Below are 18,197 nucleotides of genomic sequence, written 5' to 3' on the forward strand. Positions count from 1 at the left end.
GCCCAAAACACTCAAATCTGAAACACACACCACAGTCATTTTATAGCATTAACAAGTGCTTTCTCACAGATAGTTGCTATTCAACAGTATTAGTCACCGCAGTAGGATCCCACTACTTGACATCAAAGCAAGAGAATTATTAATTTTTATCCAGCCTCAAATTAGTGTGCAACACCAGTCATTTAACTTTCAGAAACTCCCACCAAATTCCAAAAGCATATTTGACAAGGAGATAGGAGGCACAGCCAGAGAGCAACTAATAAATAAATCACTCTTAGTTTTGCTTTTTCACTTCTTTTAAGCCTGACTAGTGGGAATCCAGGCAAAGACATCAACAGTCATCTGTGCTTTGCCAAATATCCTTAAGTCTGCTTTGCATGTGGTAGTTCAGAATAGCCCCATCAGAAACAGAGTCCCAGGAAAGCAGAGCTGTGCTCCAGCTGACAGCACACCATGCCAGGACTGCTGCTCTGTGCAGGGATGAGGCCGCCTGCACTGCGCCAAAGAGTGAAGAAACTGTTCAAGTTGGCTGCAAGCTTGGGAAACCCGACTGGAATAGAATGAACAGAAGGAAATGCACTGGGCAGCATGGCACAGCAGCGGGCTCAGCCCTGCGCTCAGTGCAGGCAGTGTTAAGCTTTCAGTTCTGTTTACATCAGCAACCCTGGCTTCTTGAGGAATTTCACTGCTAAGGAAACCATGTTGGCATGTCACCAGCAAGCTTAAGAAAACCCATTATACTGTCAGCTGCAATGCTCTTTACAGGAAAGATCGTGCAAGAAGCAACTTCTGTTTGGACTCTACTGGTGTGCTGAGGAGTCCAAGCGTCTGCCTCAGAAGCACTTTGTTCAGATGTTGGAGAGCAGGATGTGGAAAGATCCTCCTGATGTGAGCACCTTCAAGCAGTGTGGAAGATCCAAGCAATGGGCAGCACAGGCTCCTGCAGCATACACAGCACAGCTTAACGTTGTGGCTGCACGGCACAGAAGCTGCACCACGCTCCAGCTCAGCCCAGGAGCTGAGAACCTCCAGAAGATTTATAGCAATGCTACCGAATGTAAATACTTCAATGGGAATGAAGCACTGCTCCCAGCATACCGATTGCTCCTGTCTAATTCTGCACACAGATACTTTAAAAAAAGAAAACTGCATTCAATTTTTGGTACAAAATACCAAAGCAGAAAAAAAACAACACGTTACTATCATAAGGGAAGGAAGAGCCCAGCTCAATTTGCTGGCCTCGTAATGCAGGATGCTGCAACACTCAGACCAATTACAACATGTATTTCTGTTGCTGCAAAATGACAGGACCACACCAGCTGTGTTCTTCATGCCTTGCACCAACATGACATCTCTGTCACAGTGTATTCTCACAAAACTGAAGGCAAATCTTCTATCTGCAACACCAGTGGACCCTGAACCTAAACAAACAGGCTTAGAAACAAGGAAGAAACCATTCAACAAGCTATCTCTAGAATCACAATCACTGCTCACAGCACATTTCCCTTCCGGGGCCTCTTTAAGGGTGCAGAATCTCCTTTTCCAGTTTCAATAAACTGAATTCTCAAATGTCTGTCTTGCAGAGGGAAGGAAGTATGGAGAAATCAGTAGGATTATTTAAGAGCACACTGTCAGCAACTTGCCAAAAAGGAAAAGAACACAAACAAAACGAACGAAAGAGCACACAGAAAAGATACTGCAGTCACTGATGGGCTTTCAGACATAATCTTTGACAGAAAATTATTTTACTGTAAAGAATTCCTGCGTTCATCTTCCCAAATACTACGTGTTTGTCACACAATGTGTCACTGTGGCCTCGTTAAAAAGCCGTTCCTGAGATCACTGTTTCTAACCAAACATTCACATAAGCAAAATTCACAGGAGAAAACTTCCAGCTTGCTGATTTCTCATTAGTGAAAAATAAAGGAGGAGATGACAACGAAGTAATCACAAAACAAATGACTCCAAACCACCTTGTGCGAGGTTCTCAGTGAGCAGGGAATAGAGGCACTCCATCAAACAAGGAACAGAGGATAACACAGAGCTTTGGACAATCGCTGCTTTGTTCACACAACAAATAATTAAAGCCTCCCCAGCAGCCCCATAGCGAGGCTGAGAAAACATCTCATCTGAATTCCTCCTGGCTCTCCCTACACCACCATTTCTGCAGAGCTCCTCGGGAAGACAGAGTTACTCAGGCCTGGCAGCACTTGGCTCCTCTTGGGAAGGGACACTATGGGGAGGATCCATGCAACAACATCTTCCTGCTAGAGGAGCAAAGCTATGGCTGTGAGATACACCAGCAGCCAGTCATCTCACTGACCAAAGAGCAAACCGGGCAGCTTCCAACTGCATGGCCTCCACTTTAGAGGACTGCAAAAAACAGGGACTGACCCCAACACAATATATATGACACCTGTAATATGAATGAGTCGGCCCTTGAAGTACACACAAGAGCTGAATATCAATGAAAAGGGAGGCATGTTTCACACCTGGCACCTGGTGTAACACAGCAAAGAGGCAACACTGTTTTGCTGGATAAGCAAACACCTCAACAGAACTGTTCTCCAAACTGCTCTGTTTGGCTCTGATGCTCCTGCACCCTCTTCCCACAAAGGCCAGAGACATTTGATACAGTGGAAATAGACTCACTGAGATTTATTTATAATAAAAGGGGAAAAAAACAAACACATTCTCCTAGAAATGACACAGCTTTCAGTAGGTAAATTAAAAGCTCTTGTTAGTAAATTCAGTGTTAAAGAATCAAAGGACGGTGCTAGCTATAAACAAACACTTTAAACAACAGATCGACTGATCCAGCCAACCGGGAAGAAACACGAGCTGGGAAACAAAAGTGTGCTCTGCAGAAGCCAGAATGCTGACTGCATTTCCCCTTCGTTGTTTGCAGCCTGAACCACCAACAGCAGATTTGGGGATGGTCAGAGTGGGGCTCATTCACAGCTCTAGGCGCTGGCAGCTGCGATGCACAAACCCCCTCTGTAGCCCTGATCTTAATGAGCACGATGCAAAACCACCACGAGCTTCTGTACCACAAGCAGCTGCATAGAGTGGAGAAAAATAACAATAAAGATCAATCTCTAAACTGCTTCCAAGTGTTTCCCAGGACAAATAGTTTCCTGCCTTGAAAGGAAACCAACCTGAACAAGGGCCGCTCTCATGTCCTGTGCTCATCACATGAAGAAAACATCTTAAATATGAAAGACAAAACTCAATTTCTATGAACAAGTATAAATGTGATGGTGTATTTGTGCTAACGAGGATCAGCCTGACCAAAAGCAAAACATACCATTAAAATGCTGGGTTAAAAACATGTAAATAAGTGCATCTCAGCAAAAGCCAAGTGCTACCTTGTCACCGAACAGTGCCTGCTTGCACAAAAGCAATGCAGGCTCAACCTGAGTGCGGAGCTGCTGGGAAGGCATTACACTGCTCAGGGACTGCTGCTCACCTGTGGTTTTCTCTGCAGAGCCATTGCAGATCAGCCCTCATGGCAAGGAGGAGTTATGGCTGGGATGTGAGCAGTACCTGCTTGGCTGGGCTTGAGCTGCAGGAAAGGAAAAAGTGCTGGATCTGTTCTAGGGTTGTTTATGGCAGAGTTACCTACAGAACAGGACAAACTTCTTGAATGTGTTTTGTTTTGTTTTTTTTTTAAGTCATAAATCGGAATGAATAAAACCACATTCCATATTGTAAGTTCATCAGAGCGCTCTCTCAAGTTGTCCTCACATATAACCACCACAGGGAAGAAAGCCTAAATCTGCTAAAAGCTTTAAAAAGCCTTAAATTAAATATTAATATTCTGAAAGGGATGAAGCCAGCACAAAAACAAGGCTCCTCACCACTCCGGTTCTGCAGAGCCCAGAGCTACAGATGAAAGGTTTCTTGCAAACAGGGATGCAGTTCTTTTTCCCAAATTTTATTTAAAACATGCTAGGTGGTATTACAAACTAAAAAAACAAAACACAAAACAAAACAGCTACAGCTGTACATGTTGAGAACTGAGAGCTGCCTGACAAAGCACCGAGCAGCACAGTGAATGACTAACAGCAGCTAATTGTTATGTCAGTTAATGAAAAGCAGAGCTGAACGGTTATCAGTACTGGGTTGACCTTATGGGTCTGTTTGCCACGTTGAAGATAAAGTTAGAATCCTTCCCTCCCAGATTCCACTTTTGATGCTTAATCACATTCGCTCATCTCCAAGCCACGAACATCAAGAGGGAAATGCATTAAAAGAAATGGATTCAGCTTTATTTCCAGCTGTTGCTTTGACCTGGTCTCACCAACCTCAAGAAAGACATCTCCATGAAGAAGTCCTCTGGCAGCCCCACCACCCTGGTTGGTTTTTGCTTGTTGGGCATTTCCTTGAGATGTCCCTTTGCATCCTTCAGTTACACAAAGAGCTCCCTCCTGTTCCCTCCACTCCCTCAAAGTCAGAAGCATCACTTTAAATAATGAACAGAACCCTTTGTTTACCACTAGCCCTTAATTCTAACGGTATTAGCCTTGTTTGCTTACTATGCCCTCCAAGTTACTCATCTAAAACAGAAACCCTCAAGTGTGAGCTCTAGCTCTCACAGGAAGGAAGCCTGCAGGGCTAACTGTGCTCTCTCTAGGCAGGGGTATAGAGACATTTAAGAACATACAACTCTCAGGTGTCTAAAGGCAAACAAACAAAAGAAACAGGAGTAAAATTAGAAGTTTAGCACCGGAAAAAAAAGCAAGTCTAATTTAACACCCTCTGCAATTCTTACCTTAGCAGGGACACAGAGGACTGTGATCCCCATTTAAAAACACCTGATGGAAGATACAACTACATGCGGGTATGTAGGGCAGAACTGCAGATGTTTGGCAAAGCTGCTGGTTCAGCTCCACAGCACGACCTCGGCACAGTTATCTGATGGCCATGGCCTAATTCCACCTCTGCTCTGGCTGGCAGAAAGGCAGGGGACTTTCCAGGCCTCTAACTTCATAACTGCAGGAGCCCTCCCCATTCTAAAACCTGGCAGTTTTACGCAGCGCTGCAGTCTGCCCATATCAGGATCATCCCAACTGTGGTCCTGCTGTTATGCTGTACAATTCATCCCAGTGTCTGTGCTCCAGTGTGACTCATTATCCCTCTCCAGCCCACTCTGCACCATTCTAAGCAGCAGCTTGGTGAGACTCCCCACCATTTCTCATGTTCACTCCCAGCCTTACACTCGAAGAGATCAGAATCTAACACTTGCACTTCAGTTTTCCTGCTATTGATGACAACATAAAAAGTACTTGAGTTAACCACCTGTTACTACATCTAATGGAGCCGTAATCACTGGGTATCACCCATTTCAAAGAGCATTAAAATGTTTATAAAACCAGTCTGTCAATGTAATAATGTTAACAGGAAGACACCTGTACCTTTTTGATACAACACTGCATTTGCAGCAGGCCCTTCCTTTCAACTGCAAACATAATGGCTGTTTTCATAGCAGTCTGAAGCACCACAGACTAGTCCACAGTTTGGAGGTGGGAGCAGGAAGGGATAAGGCTGTGCTGACAGTAGGGATTTAAGGCAAGACAGTCTGCCTAGAAAGAGAAACTGAGGTCCAAGGTGAGAGCTTGCAATGAAGGAAAACCTCTGAAAAAGGAGGAATGGAGACAATAGGCATCAGTTTGGATTGCTGCCCTCCGATTTGTCCAATAAGACCTGCCTGCTGGCTCCAGCCTGTTTATATAAGTAAAATCTGTAACAGAAAAAGAATGGTATTTGGGAAATAAAGCAGTCACTTCCCTTCATTATGCCTTGCACAAGAGGATATTTTTTTCTTAAGTATTTGGCATTCTAGAAGCACAAACCAGTACAGTAGATAAAACACAATCAGTTCCTTGCCTTAGATGCTCCCACTAAACATGATGCTGGCTGTCTCAGCCAATCTGCAGTACCCAAAAAAAGCCCTTACAGACAGTGGTACCTCAGACAGAAGTTCCCTGCTGCCCTAATTCTGCAAAGGACAATGAAGCACAACTCCTGAAGCCTGGAGGTTACGCTCAGGTAACAGGCTGTGCTCACAACGTGATACCTTCACTGCAGCTCCCTGCAGCATGACGCCTGTCCTGGCTGTTCTGTGCGCAGATACCACTGAATACTTCATGCTGAAAGCTTGAAAAGGGAGAAGAGTCAGCCCAGAAACACAGCCTGCAGGAGCCAACCTCAGCTCCTGCAGTGCAGTGGAGCAGTGATGTGATGTGACTGCTGGAACAGCTACACATGACACTAAAACCTTCTTTTCATGCAGAGGAAAGGGAAACAGCAGAGCAGTGCAGATTTCAAAGTGTGTCCATTTCTAATTTGCTTAGTTTCACCGGCTTAAAATTGAAGTTTATTTTGAGAGTGGAGTTTTTATCTCCCCTTTCCTCCTCCCTTTTTTTTTAATTTAAGGACATAGCAAATCAAGAAGTAGGAATTTATCACCAGGAGAAAGCAGCCATCAGAAGCACACAGCAGCCCCTGACCACTGCAGACACCTCCTTTCCTATGACCAGGACAGTCGCAGATGGGATCAGGGCAGCCCCATAGCAGACCAGTTCTGCCAGTGCTCTCACTCAGAAGATCCATTCCTCACAGTTAAGTGCTGCACTGACAGACCCACTGGATGAAAACTCCGAGAATTAAGCACAAGATCCTAGCATCACAAGATCCTAGCATTCAAACAACAACCAGGGTCTAGAAAGCTAATGTAGACTGACATGCAAAAGTGTGCAATCATTTCCATGTGGCTGCCTTCATCTTCTTTACATATGAGGCCAAGAAGGCCCCTGAGGCTGTACTAGTGCCCAAATGGGAGCAGGTTTCCTTTGGTCTCTAACAAAGGCTTTAAGCAATAGGCAAGCTGCACTGGCCTAGTTGCCTTCTTCCTTTTCATACATGGCTCCAACCACAGATAACACAGGATGGTTCTGAATTCACACAATCAGAAGGATATCACAGGAAGCCCACATCAGCTTTTCCCCTCCATGAGCTAACTCCCTGGAACAACCAGCAGAGTCCCTTTCGTTTACGTATCTAACAGCAGACGGTATGTTCAAAGCTCAAGCATCAACTGGTTTAGTGAGTTAAGAAGAGAGATGCTGTCTGCAATTGCTTGGGGCAGAATGTGCTGAAGGAGCAGAAATCGACCTTTCAGCTGGGATTCCATGAAACAGCTTCAAACAATCCCTTCAAAACATGGAAACAACCCAACAACTGCAGGCTTGCTCCAATGCAACAATAACTTTTGGAGATTTTCTGTCACACTTCACCCACGGAAAATGGAAACTCTTCTAAAATAGCTATTCTCGAAAGCAGAACTATAGAAAAAGCAGCTTTACGTTGCCCAAATCTCTCTGCTTCACTAGTTCCTTTCATTCTTCTCTTCTTGGACTGCTCTGCAGGCTGTTCTCTCCTATGTCAAAAATTCAAAAGGAATACTACTCATTTTTTAAGGCTGTCAGCTCCCGTGGTTGGACCCACACAACTGAGGCTGTCACTCCATGCTAAGAGCAGCACAAAGCAAGCGCACCCCGAGCTGTCCTGCTGCCAGACCTCCCATAACCTGCAGCCAAATTCACTTCTAACAGCAGACTATTTACTCCTTCCCCAGTTCCCCATGCCAAGCCTTTGCTTTTATCCTTCTGCCCAAATAGTTCTGTCCCAGCTGGAAGAGGAGCACAGCCTGCAGTGCTGTGCAATGCCTGCATCCAGCTTCACAGGAAGCTGTTCTGGGGTGTTAAGAACAGAAATACAATGATTTTCCTAAGAGAACAGGCCAAGCTGTAGCATCTTGCATGGTGCTGGACTGCTTCCATTATTTCAAAGGGATTGTTTGAAGCAGTTCCATAGATTCCAAGTTGGAAGTTGAGCTGGATGATCTCTGAGGTCTCTCCCAACCCATGCCATTCTACAATTCTATGACTTCTGCTCCTTCAGCACATTCTGACCACCACCCTCTGCATTACTTGTTGCACCTCCCCCCTGCCATTGCTTTGCTTCAATCATTTCAGTCCATGGAACATGGAAATAAAAGCATTGCCTTTGTTATGGGAGAAGAGGGAACCTCAGTGAACAAAGCCCTGAAGAGCTGTCAGGATGCAAACCTTTGTTTCTATGTGGATTTCTCCATCAAGTTCAACACAAGACATTACCTTTTCGCTCCAGGCTGAATATCATGAACCATCACTGTGTAGTACCAATAACCTGAGAAAGATTACTGCAGGTAAGCACACGTGACAAATCTGGGCAACTCCTTTGGGCTGGAGAATGGCATTTCACAGCCCCGTACAAACCCAAAGGACAGCAGTCAGTACAGGATGTAAAGCAATGTAAAGCAAGCACTACTTGTCTGGACAAGAACCAACAACCCAACCCTAGCCTCCCCTAAAAGCCCTGGAAGTGGTGACAGCCACCCTTGGCAGACAGGGCTTTGGGCCCTGGAAGGAGCTGCACCAGCAGGATCAGAATGTGGGCTGAGGAGAAAGGAGGGTTTGGCTGTCTTAATTTTCCAAAGTGGTTTCATTCAGCTTTCTTTAAAATCAACTTATCAACCATGGAAGCACAAAGGAGATGAGTTATTAAGTAAGTAATCACCTTGGAAGACACATGACAGTGTGTAATCACAATACATCGAATATGACTCTGCTAGATCCAAGCACGTCTCTTTACACCTCCCATGCTACCATGAGATATACTAGAAGTGCCTTACTGAGGGTCTACATGAGGAATAACCTTTGGATACACAAAAACCAAAGGGGAATTACATCTTCCTGTTGGCTGCTCTAGGCAGGCATTATTTTCTTCTTCTTTTTCAAAGGCCTGCAGCAATAAAAGTACTTTGAGTGCTCTCCACAGCAACAGCACCTCCGAGATACTGGATCTTCCTGATCTGGGGGAACAATGACAGCAAATCTGCTGTGCTCAGACATCTGTGTCTGTGCTCAAAGTGACCAAAGCATCTTTCTTAAGTATTTCACGCTCATGGTGAGCAGCCTTACGCCATTTTTACATGGTGCAATTTTAAAACAGGACTTAACAAGTAAAGTGTATCAAACACAGGAATGGCCAGGCAGAACAGCAGTGTTTGTTCAAGGTTTCTAGGTGTGGCAGCAGCCAAGACATAATAGGATTATTTATATCTGACTCATTTGCTTTGTCTTCATCCACGATTCTCCTGCTTTAGGACTCAATGATTGACTTTTTTCCTACAAAACAGGATAAAAATATGTTGGTTTTTTTTTTTAAAAATTCAGGAGACTTTCAAGAGGGACTCCAGAACTTAAAGCAGAGAGGGGTAATTCCATAGACACAGATTGTCCCAATGTACTCAGCCAAACACTGAGTGTGCAGAGGGCCAGGCAGGCTCAGCATGCAGTGCAGACACACAGCAGTTAGCAGGCTGCATGTTTCCAGCTCTTCCCTGCCCAGCCATCAGGCACACGGATGCACAGAGCTGGGGCTGAGCGTCCAAGAGCTCTGCTGCTGAGCTCTGCTCTGTGCATCCCTGCTTCCTGCCTGCAAACTGAAAACACTTCCCCCTTTTCACTGGATCAACTTCCAATCTGACATTGTGTAAGTGTGGAGGTTTTTCATTCTAATTACAATAAGGATTGTTTGCTTTTTTTTTTTTCTTCTTTCCTTTTAATTCACAAGGGATCGCTTAAAAGTTTCTGCCCTAAGAATAAACACAGATCCCAGCCTGAAAAAGAAAACCCAAACCATTGACATGAGCACTCTGAGATCTACTTTTTAATAACACAACACCAGCTCCACTCTGTGTTGTTCAGTGTTTTCTTTGGGATTGCCAGAAGAGTTTTAATCACCTTACAAAAGTAATCACTAAGTTTGGTTTAAGACCAACGTTTCGCTGCACGCAGAATGAAGTAAATGGTTCGACTTCCTCTTTTTAGAAAAGGAAACGTACATTCTTAAAAGCTTAATCAATTGTCCCCTGCAGCTCACAGCTCTGCAAAGCACACAGTTGGGACTTTGGGCTGTTGCTGATGGAGGAGGGAACGTGATGAGGTGGGATCTGATCCTGCTGCCAGAAGCTGTGTAAGGAGATGTGGCACTGCACAGCACACACAGGAAGGAGCCCACTGAAGCAAACCTCCCCGCAGCACCCTTCTCCGTCCACAGGCACAAACAGAAGATGGAAGCTCTGTTATTTCTCCACATGGAGGATCGAGGCACTCTTATCTCCATTCAATCACCTGACACTGCTCTCTCCAGCACAGGGTGAATAAGCAGTGCCTGGAATGTGCCGTGTCACTGCCAGCTCCTGGGAGGAACGCTGCTGCTCGCTGCTCACTGCTCCTGCCCAGTGACAGTGCATGGTGTGGCAGTATGCAGGAGCTCAGCTCGGCACAGAGCTGTAAGTGACACTGCTCTCCTTCTCAGAAAGGCAAAGAGTGACCTCTACAACCACGCAACTTTGCTCATCGCTCTTTCTAGAAAGAGACCAGAAAACCTCTTCCCCTCCCCCAGGGTTTTTTCTTGGCTGAGCAGCATATCTGTATGATCACTGCTTCCAGAAGCACATACAGCTCCCAGCGGGTAATTACAGGGAAAGGTGACGATGAAGACGTGACGATGGGGCAAGGAAAGCACTCTTTATCAGGAACCTCACACTGACATACGTGCATTCATCACTGTTCTCAGCCAGGAGGTTATAGAACTTCCAGAAAAGGTGCTTCACATTTGAAAAGGTTCTTTATTTCAAAGATCAGTCAGCACTCTAAATGAAAAGCTGATGCACTGAAGGTAGTACAATGAAGGTAGTACAGTAGCAGCAACACAAAACTTTCCTTAACACAGCCTCACCCGACCCCACCTTTCCCAGGAGGCCGGAATCACAGCTTGCTGCCATCTGCACAGCACCATCCATCCTCCTGGCACTACAGCTACTGAGCAAAGGGAAAACTCACAGTGGAAAAATACTTATCCTCGGCTTCCTTTGATGAAATTCAGCAACAGACAGTGAAGTATGATGTGATCCATCAATTCCCAGCACAACAGCAGTGCCTGCTTTAGAGCTGTGTGGCTGCAATGGCAGGGCTGCCTTCCCTCAGAGCAGGAGCTGCCAGGAAGTGCAGGGACAAGACACAGCCAACACTTCTTTCCCCTGTGCTGCTCGGATCGAGAAATGCATTATAAACTTACATTAGAGGAACAAAAGCACTGCTATTCCAAAGTACATTTTCTTAATGCAGAACGACTGTATTTCTAGGTTGCAGCTAAGTCCTCTTTGCAGTACGTGCTTTATTTCCAACAAGAAGGTTTTGTTCTCCAGATCCTTTATGACTAAGGTACAGTGACAAGGGAGAGGAAAAGCATCCCAAACAATCCTTTTCCAGCGCTGCACTTTAGACCTGATGTCTGACATCAGTCCTGATCCCAGAGGCAAGATAGGAGCGTTTTATCCACTAAGTCACCCAGCTCCCACGGCTACAGCCATCCAAAATGGAATGCATTACTCCTGCATTCAAACATATGTTTTTGAAGGCAGCCAGCCATCCGGCTGCCCTGAGAGAGATTCCAGAAGACCTAATTTTATCAGGCTGGGATATGACTCTCTTGGTTGCTGTTGCTCCCCAGGGACATGGAGCTGCTGGACGCAGGTTGTCTGAGAGGCTCAGCTGCTGATCACTGCAGCAGTAACTCACATCCCAGCACAGGCCCTGCAGGCTCCGTGGGCTCCCACCCCCATGGAATTCATACAGTTTGTATCAGCACTTCTCAAGCCCAGAAGAATTAGAAAAGGTGATGCTGGCAGAAAAGTTTAAAACTTTTTAAAAAGCCTTTTCTTTTCTCTCAGAAGATACACTAAACAAAACAAGGTGTTCATTCACTAGAGCCAAAAGCACAAGGCACTCTTACGTCAACTGTCTTTGGTACAAACATAACCTGTGTGTGTATAGCAAGGTGTGCTGCAGACACGTTCAGCTTTGAAGTTGGAAGGAAAAAAAGTGCACGCTGATAGAAATGGGTGTTTTACTCAAAAAAATAATGCAGGCCAGAGGAAAAAGCAGCAGTGGAGAGTGTTACTCAGAGTGAGGAATACAGGTGTGAGGCTTTGCCCAAGACTTGTCATCAAAATGTAATGGGAAAATTTGTGTAGCAGATGGAAGGCGGCCGCCTGCACAGCAGCCGTTAGCCATAAATCACCACTTCCCTCACACACGGTGCAAATTTAACAATCTTCCATTCTAATTAATAGAATGAGGCACCCTGGCCTGATGACTCTCCCCTGACTTCATGAGGTCTAAGAAAAATGCTGGATTGAACCAACGTTAACAGAAGAATGCTTCAGTTCCAATCCTTGACGAGGTCCCACAAGGAGCTGAGCAGAGCACTGAGCTCAGGAAGTGCCTTTTGTAACTTTGAGGCAAGCAGCTTCAAGAAAACCATGTGAAGAAGTTATCTGGACGTCATAATTGAGGCAAATCAAAACAGGAAAGTATTCTGCTTTTGCTTGCACCTCTGGAATGTCTCACCATTACTTCACTCTTTGGCTTCTGAAACTTGGCCACTGAATAAACATGATAAATCCAATGAAAAGAAAGCTTCATGACAAAAACTAATTAGAGAGAGGGAATCCGGAAGGAACCCATCACCCCTTCTGACACAGTACCAGTGAACTACAAACACACGGGGTCTTTTGCATGCCCATTTCTCCATGGAGCTTCGAGTGCTTTCCAGGCAGACACATTGCCTGCCAGACCTGCGACCCGGCTGCACACAGTTCTGCTGCCATTCATCATGTCTACCCCTTAATGTTTCATGCTACAGAATCTAAAATAGAAAGCTGAAAATCTAGGACAACACAAGAAACACCAGAGAGAGCTTTACTGCAGATGTGTCAGGGTAACAGCCCCCGATCAACGCTTCCAGCCTAAGCATCCAACTTAAACTAGCACCAGTAGTAAGAGTAAGCAGCATAAAGGCAACACAGCAATCATTGCTACCAGATGTCCCCTCCGCCCAGCTGAGGAAAACTGGTTCTAACTACAGCAAGGCTACACAGAAGCAAGGGAGGAGGTAGAGGAGTGCCTTCAAAGCCTCTAATTTCCTCCTCTCCCCAAGGCAAAGGGTCAGAGCTGCAGCTTTTAAAAATAGCCTCGAACCTGCACCTCATTTCCTAAGAATAGGAGCAACAATGCAACCAGATGCACATTCTTAAACTCTCCTGGTTGTTCTTTGTTATACTAACCTGGCTGCTCCAAATGCTTTTCTTGCACAGTGTAACCCACTCCTGGTCACAATCATAGCGTTTCTCCAAACCATCCATCACCCAGCACTCCGCTTTGACCACGTGCATGGTATAAATGTGATGTTCTCGTGCACCTTCTGTATGATGGACTGCGAACAGTTCTGCTGCCCTACTGACGATGACTTGAGCTGTATTTCTTTCTGGCTACCACGCTCACACCACTTCTTTCCCTGCTGTAAAGCTTAATAAAATACCATTAGAAACAAAGGCTCTTATGGGATCTTGGTAGAGCCAAATGAGGCAGGGATGAGCACCTCTGAATCTGTGTGTACGGCTCTCCATGACGTGCTCCAAAAGGATTTTTCTGCATTTCAAAGCACTGCCTCGGAACTGTACCTTTGTTGGCTGCATACAGCGAGGCTGCGTCAAAGCCAGACACAGATTTCTCAGCAGATTTGGTACCCATCTGCTGTCAGTCCTGCAGGTAAATTAAAGAAGCAACATAAAAGCTTCCCCATTACCAGTTTTGCCTAATGCAGGACTTGTGGGTGCAATGCTGCGTAAGAGCACAAAAACCACCTGTGAGTCCTGCTAGCTACAAGACAATCAGATCTGACTTGCTTACGCTCATAAGCTTCCTCCAGCCTTTTCTCTGTTACAGTCACAGCTCCCCTCTGAACAACAGGGAGAAAACTGAAGTGAAACTTCGCTGCCCACTCAGCAAACTCCACGTAAGCAGACCTTCCTCCGTCAATTACTTTCTTTGGTTCTTCCCTACACTATTTAGATCTACTCCATCAATAAAAAAGATCTTCACCTACTTTGATGGGTGCTTGGCAATCAAAGAATGAAAACTGAAAAGCTTTTGAGGGAAGAGAAAAACACCAGGATTCCTCAGGAATTTTTCAAGCCAAACAAAACAAAGAGTTAACCCAATTGCTGGAGTCAACATGTTTTCTTCCAGTAAGGTTCTATCCTATTTGGCTGGCCTTCAGTCCCGGGTTTCAGCTGTTCTGCTGATACCACGTTTTTCCACAGCAGCCACCATCACTTCTGCTCCTGAAGTCCTTACACACAGCTTCCTTCTGCCTGGCTTCTCCAGTAAGAGACAATTCAACAGAGGAGGAACAAACACAGGTGTGCAGAGCCATTCGCAGAAACACCCACACCGAATCACAAACCAGACAGCCAAATGGATGTTTAACCAGAAAAGTCAACAGAAACCACCTCCTTCTGCACATGAAGCAAGAGCAGTGATATGATAACGCTGTCACATAACCCAGAAAGGGCAAATCATGCTCAGAGCCTGAACTGCAATCACAGGAATTCCTTGTTATTACTAGGCGGGGTTTTTCCCCCTCCCCTTACCTCATACTTTCACAGATGTCATGAGCTGAAGTTCACTCCACTCACATCCCTTTACTGCTTAGAAACAGACAGAAACTGCAGTCAAACAAAACCCAGCAGCCAAATCAGCCCTCCAGGAGAGCACTGAGCTGTCCTACTTCCAGTGCAGCAGCTCCAGTGCCACCACCCACACTGTACCAAGGGGACAAACTTCACTGCACAGACAGCACGAACCTGGGACCACGCACTGCGCAAAACAAATGTACAGAACGTGCTTATTTAAACCTACCAATCCAACAATACCAAAGATGTTAACTGGAGAAGAGTTGCTTGAGAACTGACCCCAAAGCACCAGAGCGCCCAGACACCTCCATGCTGAGTGCTGCTGTGCTCCAGGGTCAACATCTCAGGTTGGACGTGGAGGATCCCATGCGTTCACTGAGCTTGGAGAGCAAAGCTGCCAGGGAGCACCCAAAGCTGCCATCACACACAGCTGTGGCTCAACCCCAAAGGTGTAAAACTGAGCTCCTGCACTCTGAGAGATGTGAAACAGTTCATTTCTTTGAGCTTTATCAACAGTTCGGGTAAGTCCTCTTTCAAGTTCGTATCCCTGGTGCTCCTCCTCATCAAGCAGCAGCAGAAGCAAGCACACAGCCAGCCCTTCCCATCATTACTGATGCATAATGTGGGTGTTACTGACAGATGAAAAAAAAGCACAAGAAAGGAGGAAAAAAAAATAAACTTAAGTAAGAAAAGAAGGAAAGCATGAGTAATCAGTAGGTTCCAGGTTTCATGGAGCTCCATGACTTAATTCATTGCTTACATACAGTTAATCATTCTCATTAGAGGCAATGACACTGATCCCTTCTGTAAAGAATCCCTCTGTAAAATGTGCTGTTTGAGGTTTGGATATAACACATTATAGAAGACAACTGAATTCTTACCTAAACTCATTTAGAAATAAAGGAGTTAAGCACAGATCAATCACTGAGGCCAAATAAGGACATGCAACAAAAGGCTTGAAAGAAAGAAATGAAAGCAATTTTGGTTAATGGAAAAAGAATTACTGCTTCCTGCAACACGTCCCACAGTGCTGCTGGAACACTTCAAGCTCCTCAGCAATGGGGCTGCCATTACTTCCATGCTGACCACAAGGCGCAGTGAAGGAATAGTACAGAGATGGCTCAGTTGCAGTTCGTGCTGTTCTGTCTGCAGATTGTTTCTGAAGGAAGTCCCAGAGCAGATCACTGCAAACTATGACTTCTACTTTAAGCATGCTTTAAACCAATCCTTCTGTTCCACTCTGCATCCTATGTGCCAATACAGCATCTTCCATAAGCATAACATCAGATAAGATTCTAATACTCTCCCCCATACTGTTATAGATACTGCAAGCCATGAAGGTGAGCGGGGATGCAGCACCACATGAAGCTCACAGTGTTTGTGCTCCCAGCCCATCTGCAGGGCAGCCCTGCTTGCTCAGTGCTCCCCATATGGGATCACCCAGCTCCCAAGCCCTGTGTTAGAGGTGCTGGATGTGGGTCCCCTGCAGGTACAGCTCCTCTCCTGCTCCCAAAGAGAGATGCAGAAATCCCAACCAAAACGTTCACACAGGAGACAATCTGAGAAAATAAAAGCTGCAGTTTAGGAGGGGGGAAGGATCAAGTGCTCTTATCTGAGTGGGAGCTGATCAGTTACACAGCAAGCGCTAACGCCATATTTAATAAAACGCTTCCATTCTATATTGTTTACTATAAACAGCTCCTCAGTTAGACCCAATGAACAACGCACACATTCACCTTCAAGTCCTTAAGGTGAAGTCTCAAACTGGGGTGTATTTTTAATGGCATCACCCCACTAACCCTCCCCCACCTCACAGGTCCACACACCATCAAGCTGCACTCAGGGCTTTCTGATAGGAAAAGAGATTGGCACAAAGAAACCCAGGATACACGCATTAAAACACCGGGGTAATTAAATCCATGAGGCGGTAATGGATTTAGTGTTCACAGAATTACATAAGGCAGGAAACTTCGCTCCAAAGCATGGAAGTTTAAGCTGTTAGAAGCTTTGTAAAGATTAGCATGATGTCACAGCTAGCCCTCCTACCTAAAGGACTTTAGCAAGCACATCTTGCAGCGCTGCACACCAGCAGCTCAAACTAAAACAGTCTTTCAGTGTCACGGAAAATAGAAGCAAATGCTGAAATACATGCAGCAAATTCTTCCCAAGCCCAACAATTACTTCCTGTTATATTTCCAGTGAGTGAAGAGGATGTTCTCCAGTTCTTTGTTAGCATGGAGTACCCCAAAGCCAAACGCCAGGTTATCACTATTGGTAAACGTTTGCAGAAAGCATTATCTGCAAAAAGTTGGGATAAATAAAATGACACACACACACACAACGAGCCAACAGGCAGCATTGAATCCAACTACAAACAGCCAGTGTTAAAAAGCGCTGCCTTTCCATCCGGCAATACACTGAGCACCGCATACCAACACGGGAAGCTCAGAGAAGGGATTGAAATCTTTACAGCTGTTAACAGTGTCCTTTATGTTCTGAGCACTCCGGGACAAAGCGACAGAGTAAAGATGGTACTGCAGCTCGATTGCTGGTCAATTTGTTAACGATGAGGGGGGATTATTGCTCCCATGCGGTCTCTCCTGACAAGGCGATGCTGTGGCACAGAGCTCAGCGTCCATGGGCACCCGGCAATGCACACCCAGAGCCCTGCTGCGCTGGAAGCACCGGGAAACAAAGACACACACAGCCGTGCAGAACGGGGAAACAAAACTCGGTGGGTTTTGTTCTCAGCAAAAAAGTGTTCGCGTCGTTCTGATAACAGCTACGGAAAAGAACTCAAAGAGGCTGAAAGCACATCCGGCTGCACGCTGTTATTTACCCGAGGGCCCTCCGAGCCCCCGCACCGCTGTCAGTCCCTCCCACCCCACATCCATAGCCCAAACGGCACAGAATTGAGGCCACGGAACGAGAGCGGCCCGCAGAGCTCCGGCAGCCCCTCCTCACTCACGGAGCCCCTCCATCCCGGACCCCCACGGCCCACCCCATTTCCTCACAGGGCTGGCTCCCCCCCTCCCCTTTTTGCTCGCACAAGAAGGGCCCCTCTTCCCTTATCTCCGCACACAGGAGACCTCCCCCCTCCCTCACACATACAGAGACGACCCTCAGCTCTTTTTTCCTCACACACAGAGGTACCCCCACCCCTCCTCCTCACACACTGAGGTACTTCTTCCTTTAGCCTCCCCCCCTCCTCACACGCAAAAGACCCCCGGGCCTCCTCTCACACAGCCCTACTCTTCCCACACGGAGACCCCCCCAGCCCCGAGGTCGGGCCGCGGCTCCCCGAGGTCTCTCCTCACCTTCCGAGAGCTCCAGCTCCAGCTCGGCCAGCTGCTCGCGGACCTCGCGAGGCAGCGAGGAGATCCCCGCGGCCACCGGCTCGGCCATGGCGGGAGAAGGAGAAGGTAAGGGATGGGGGAGAAAGGGAAGGGGAAATAAAGGCAGGCCCGGCCGCCGAGCTCGGAACGGCTCCGACTCAGCGCCGGGGGCTGCGGGTCGCGGGCGCAGCGGGAGCGGCCGCCACCTCCGC

At 46.4% G+C, this 18,197-nt stretch overlaps 1 protein-coding gene across 3 annotated transcripts in view; it reads right to left on the minus strand.

The window, feature by feature from the left end:
- DIP2B (disco interacting protein 2 homolog B) overlaps positions 1-18,196 on the minus strand; it is a 60,858-nt gene extending 42,662 nt beyond the window's left edge. For 2 of the 3 annotated variants that reach the window (XM_072357924.1, XM_072357923.1), the window contains exon 1: positions 17,968-18,195. In XM_072357924.1, coding sequence (XP_072214025.1) covers positions 17,968-18,055 — 88 coding nt within the window. In that variant the 5' untranslated portion in view covers positions 18,056-18,195. Of the gene's footprint in view, positions 1-17,967 lie in introns of all 3 variants that reach the window. The other variant, XM_072357925.1, reaches the window with a different exon arrangement.
- Position 18,197: the final 1 nt, after the last annotated feature.

Source organism: Excalfactoria chinensis, chromosome 28, assembly GCF_039878825.1.
Source record: "Excalfactoria chinensis isolate bCotChi1 chromosome 28, bCotChi1.hap2, whole genome shotgun sequence".
NCBI classification, from domain to species: Eukaryota; Metazoa; Chordata; class Aves; order Galliformes; family Phasianidae; genus Excalfactoria; species Excalfactoria chinensis.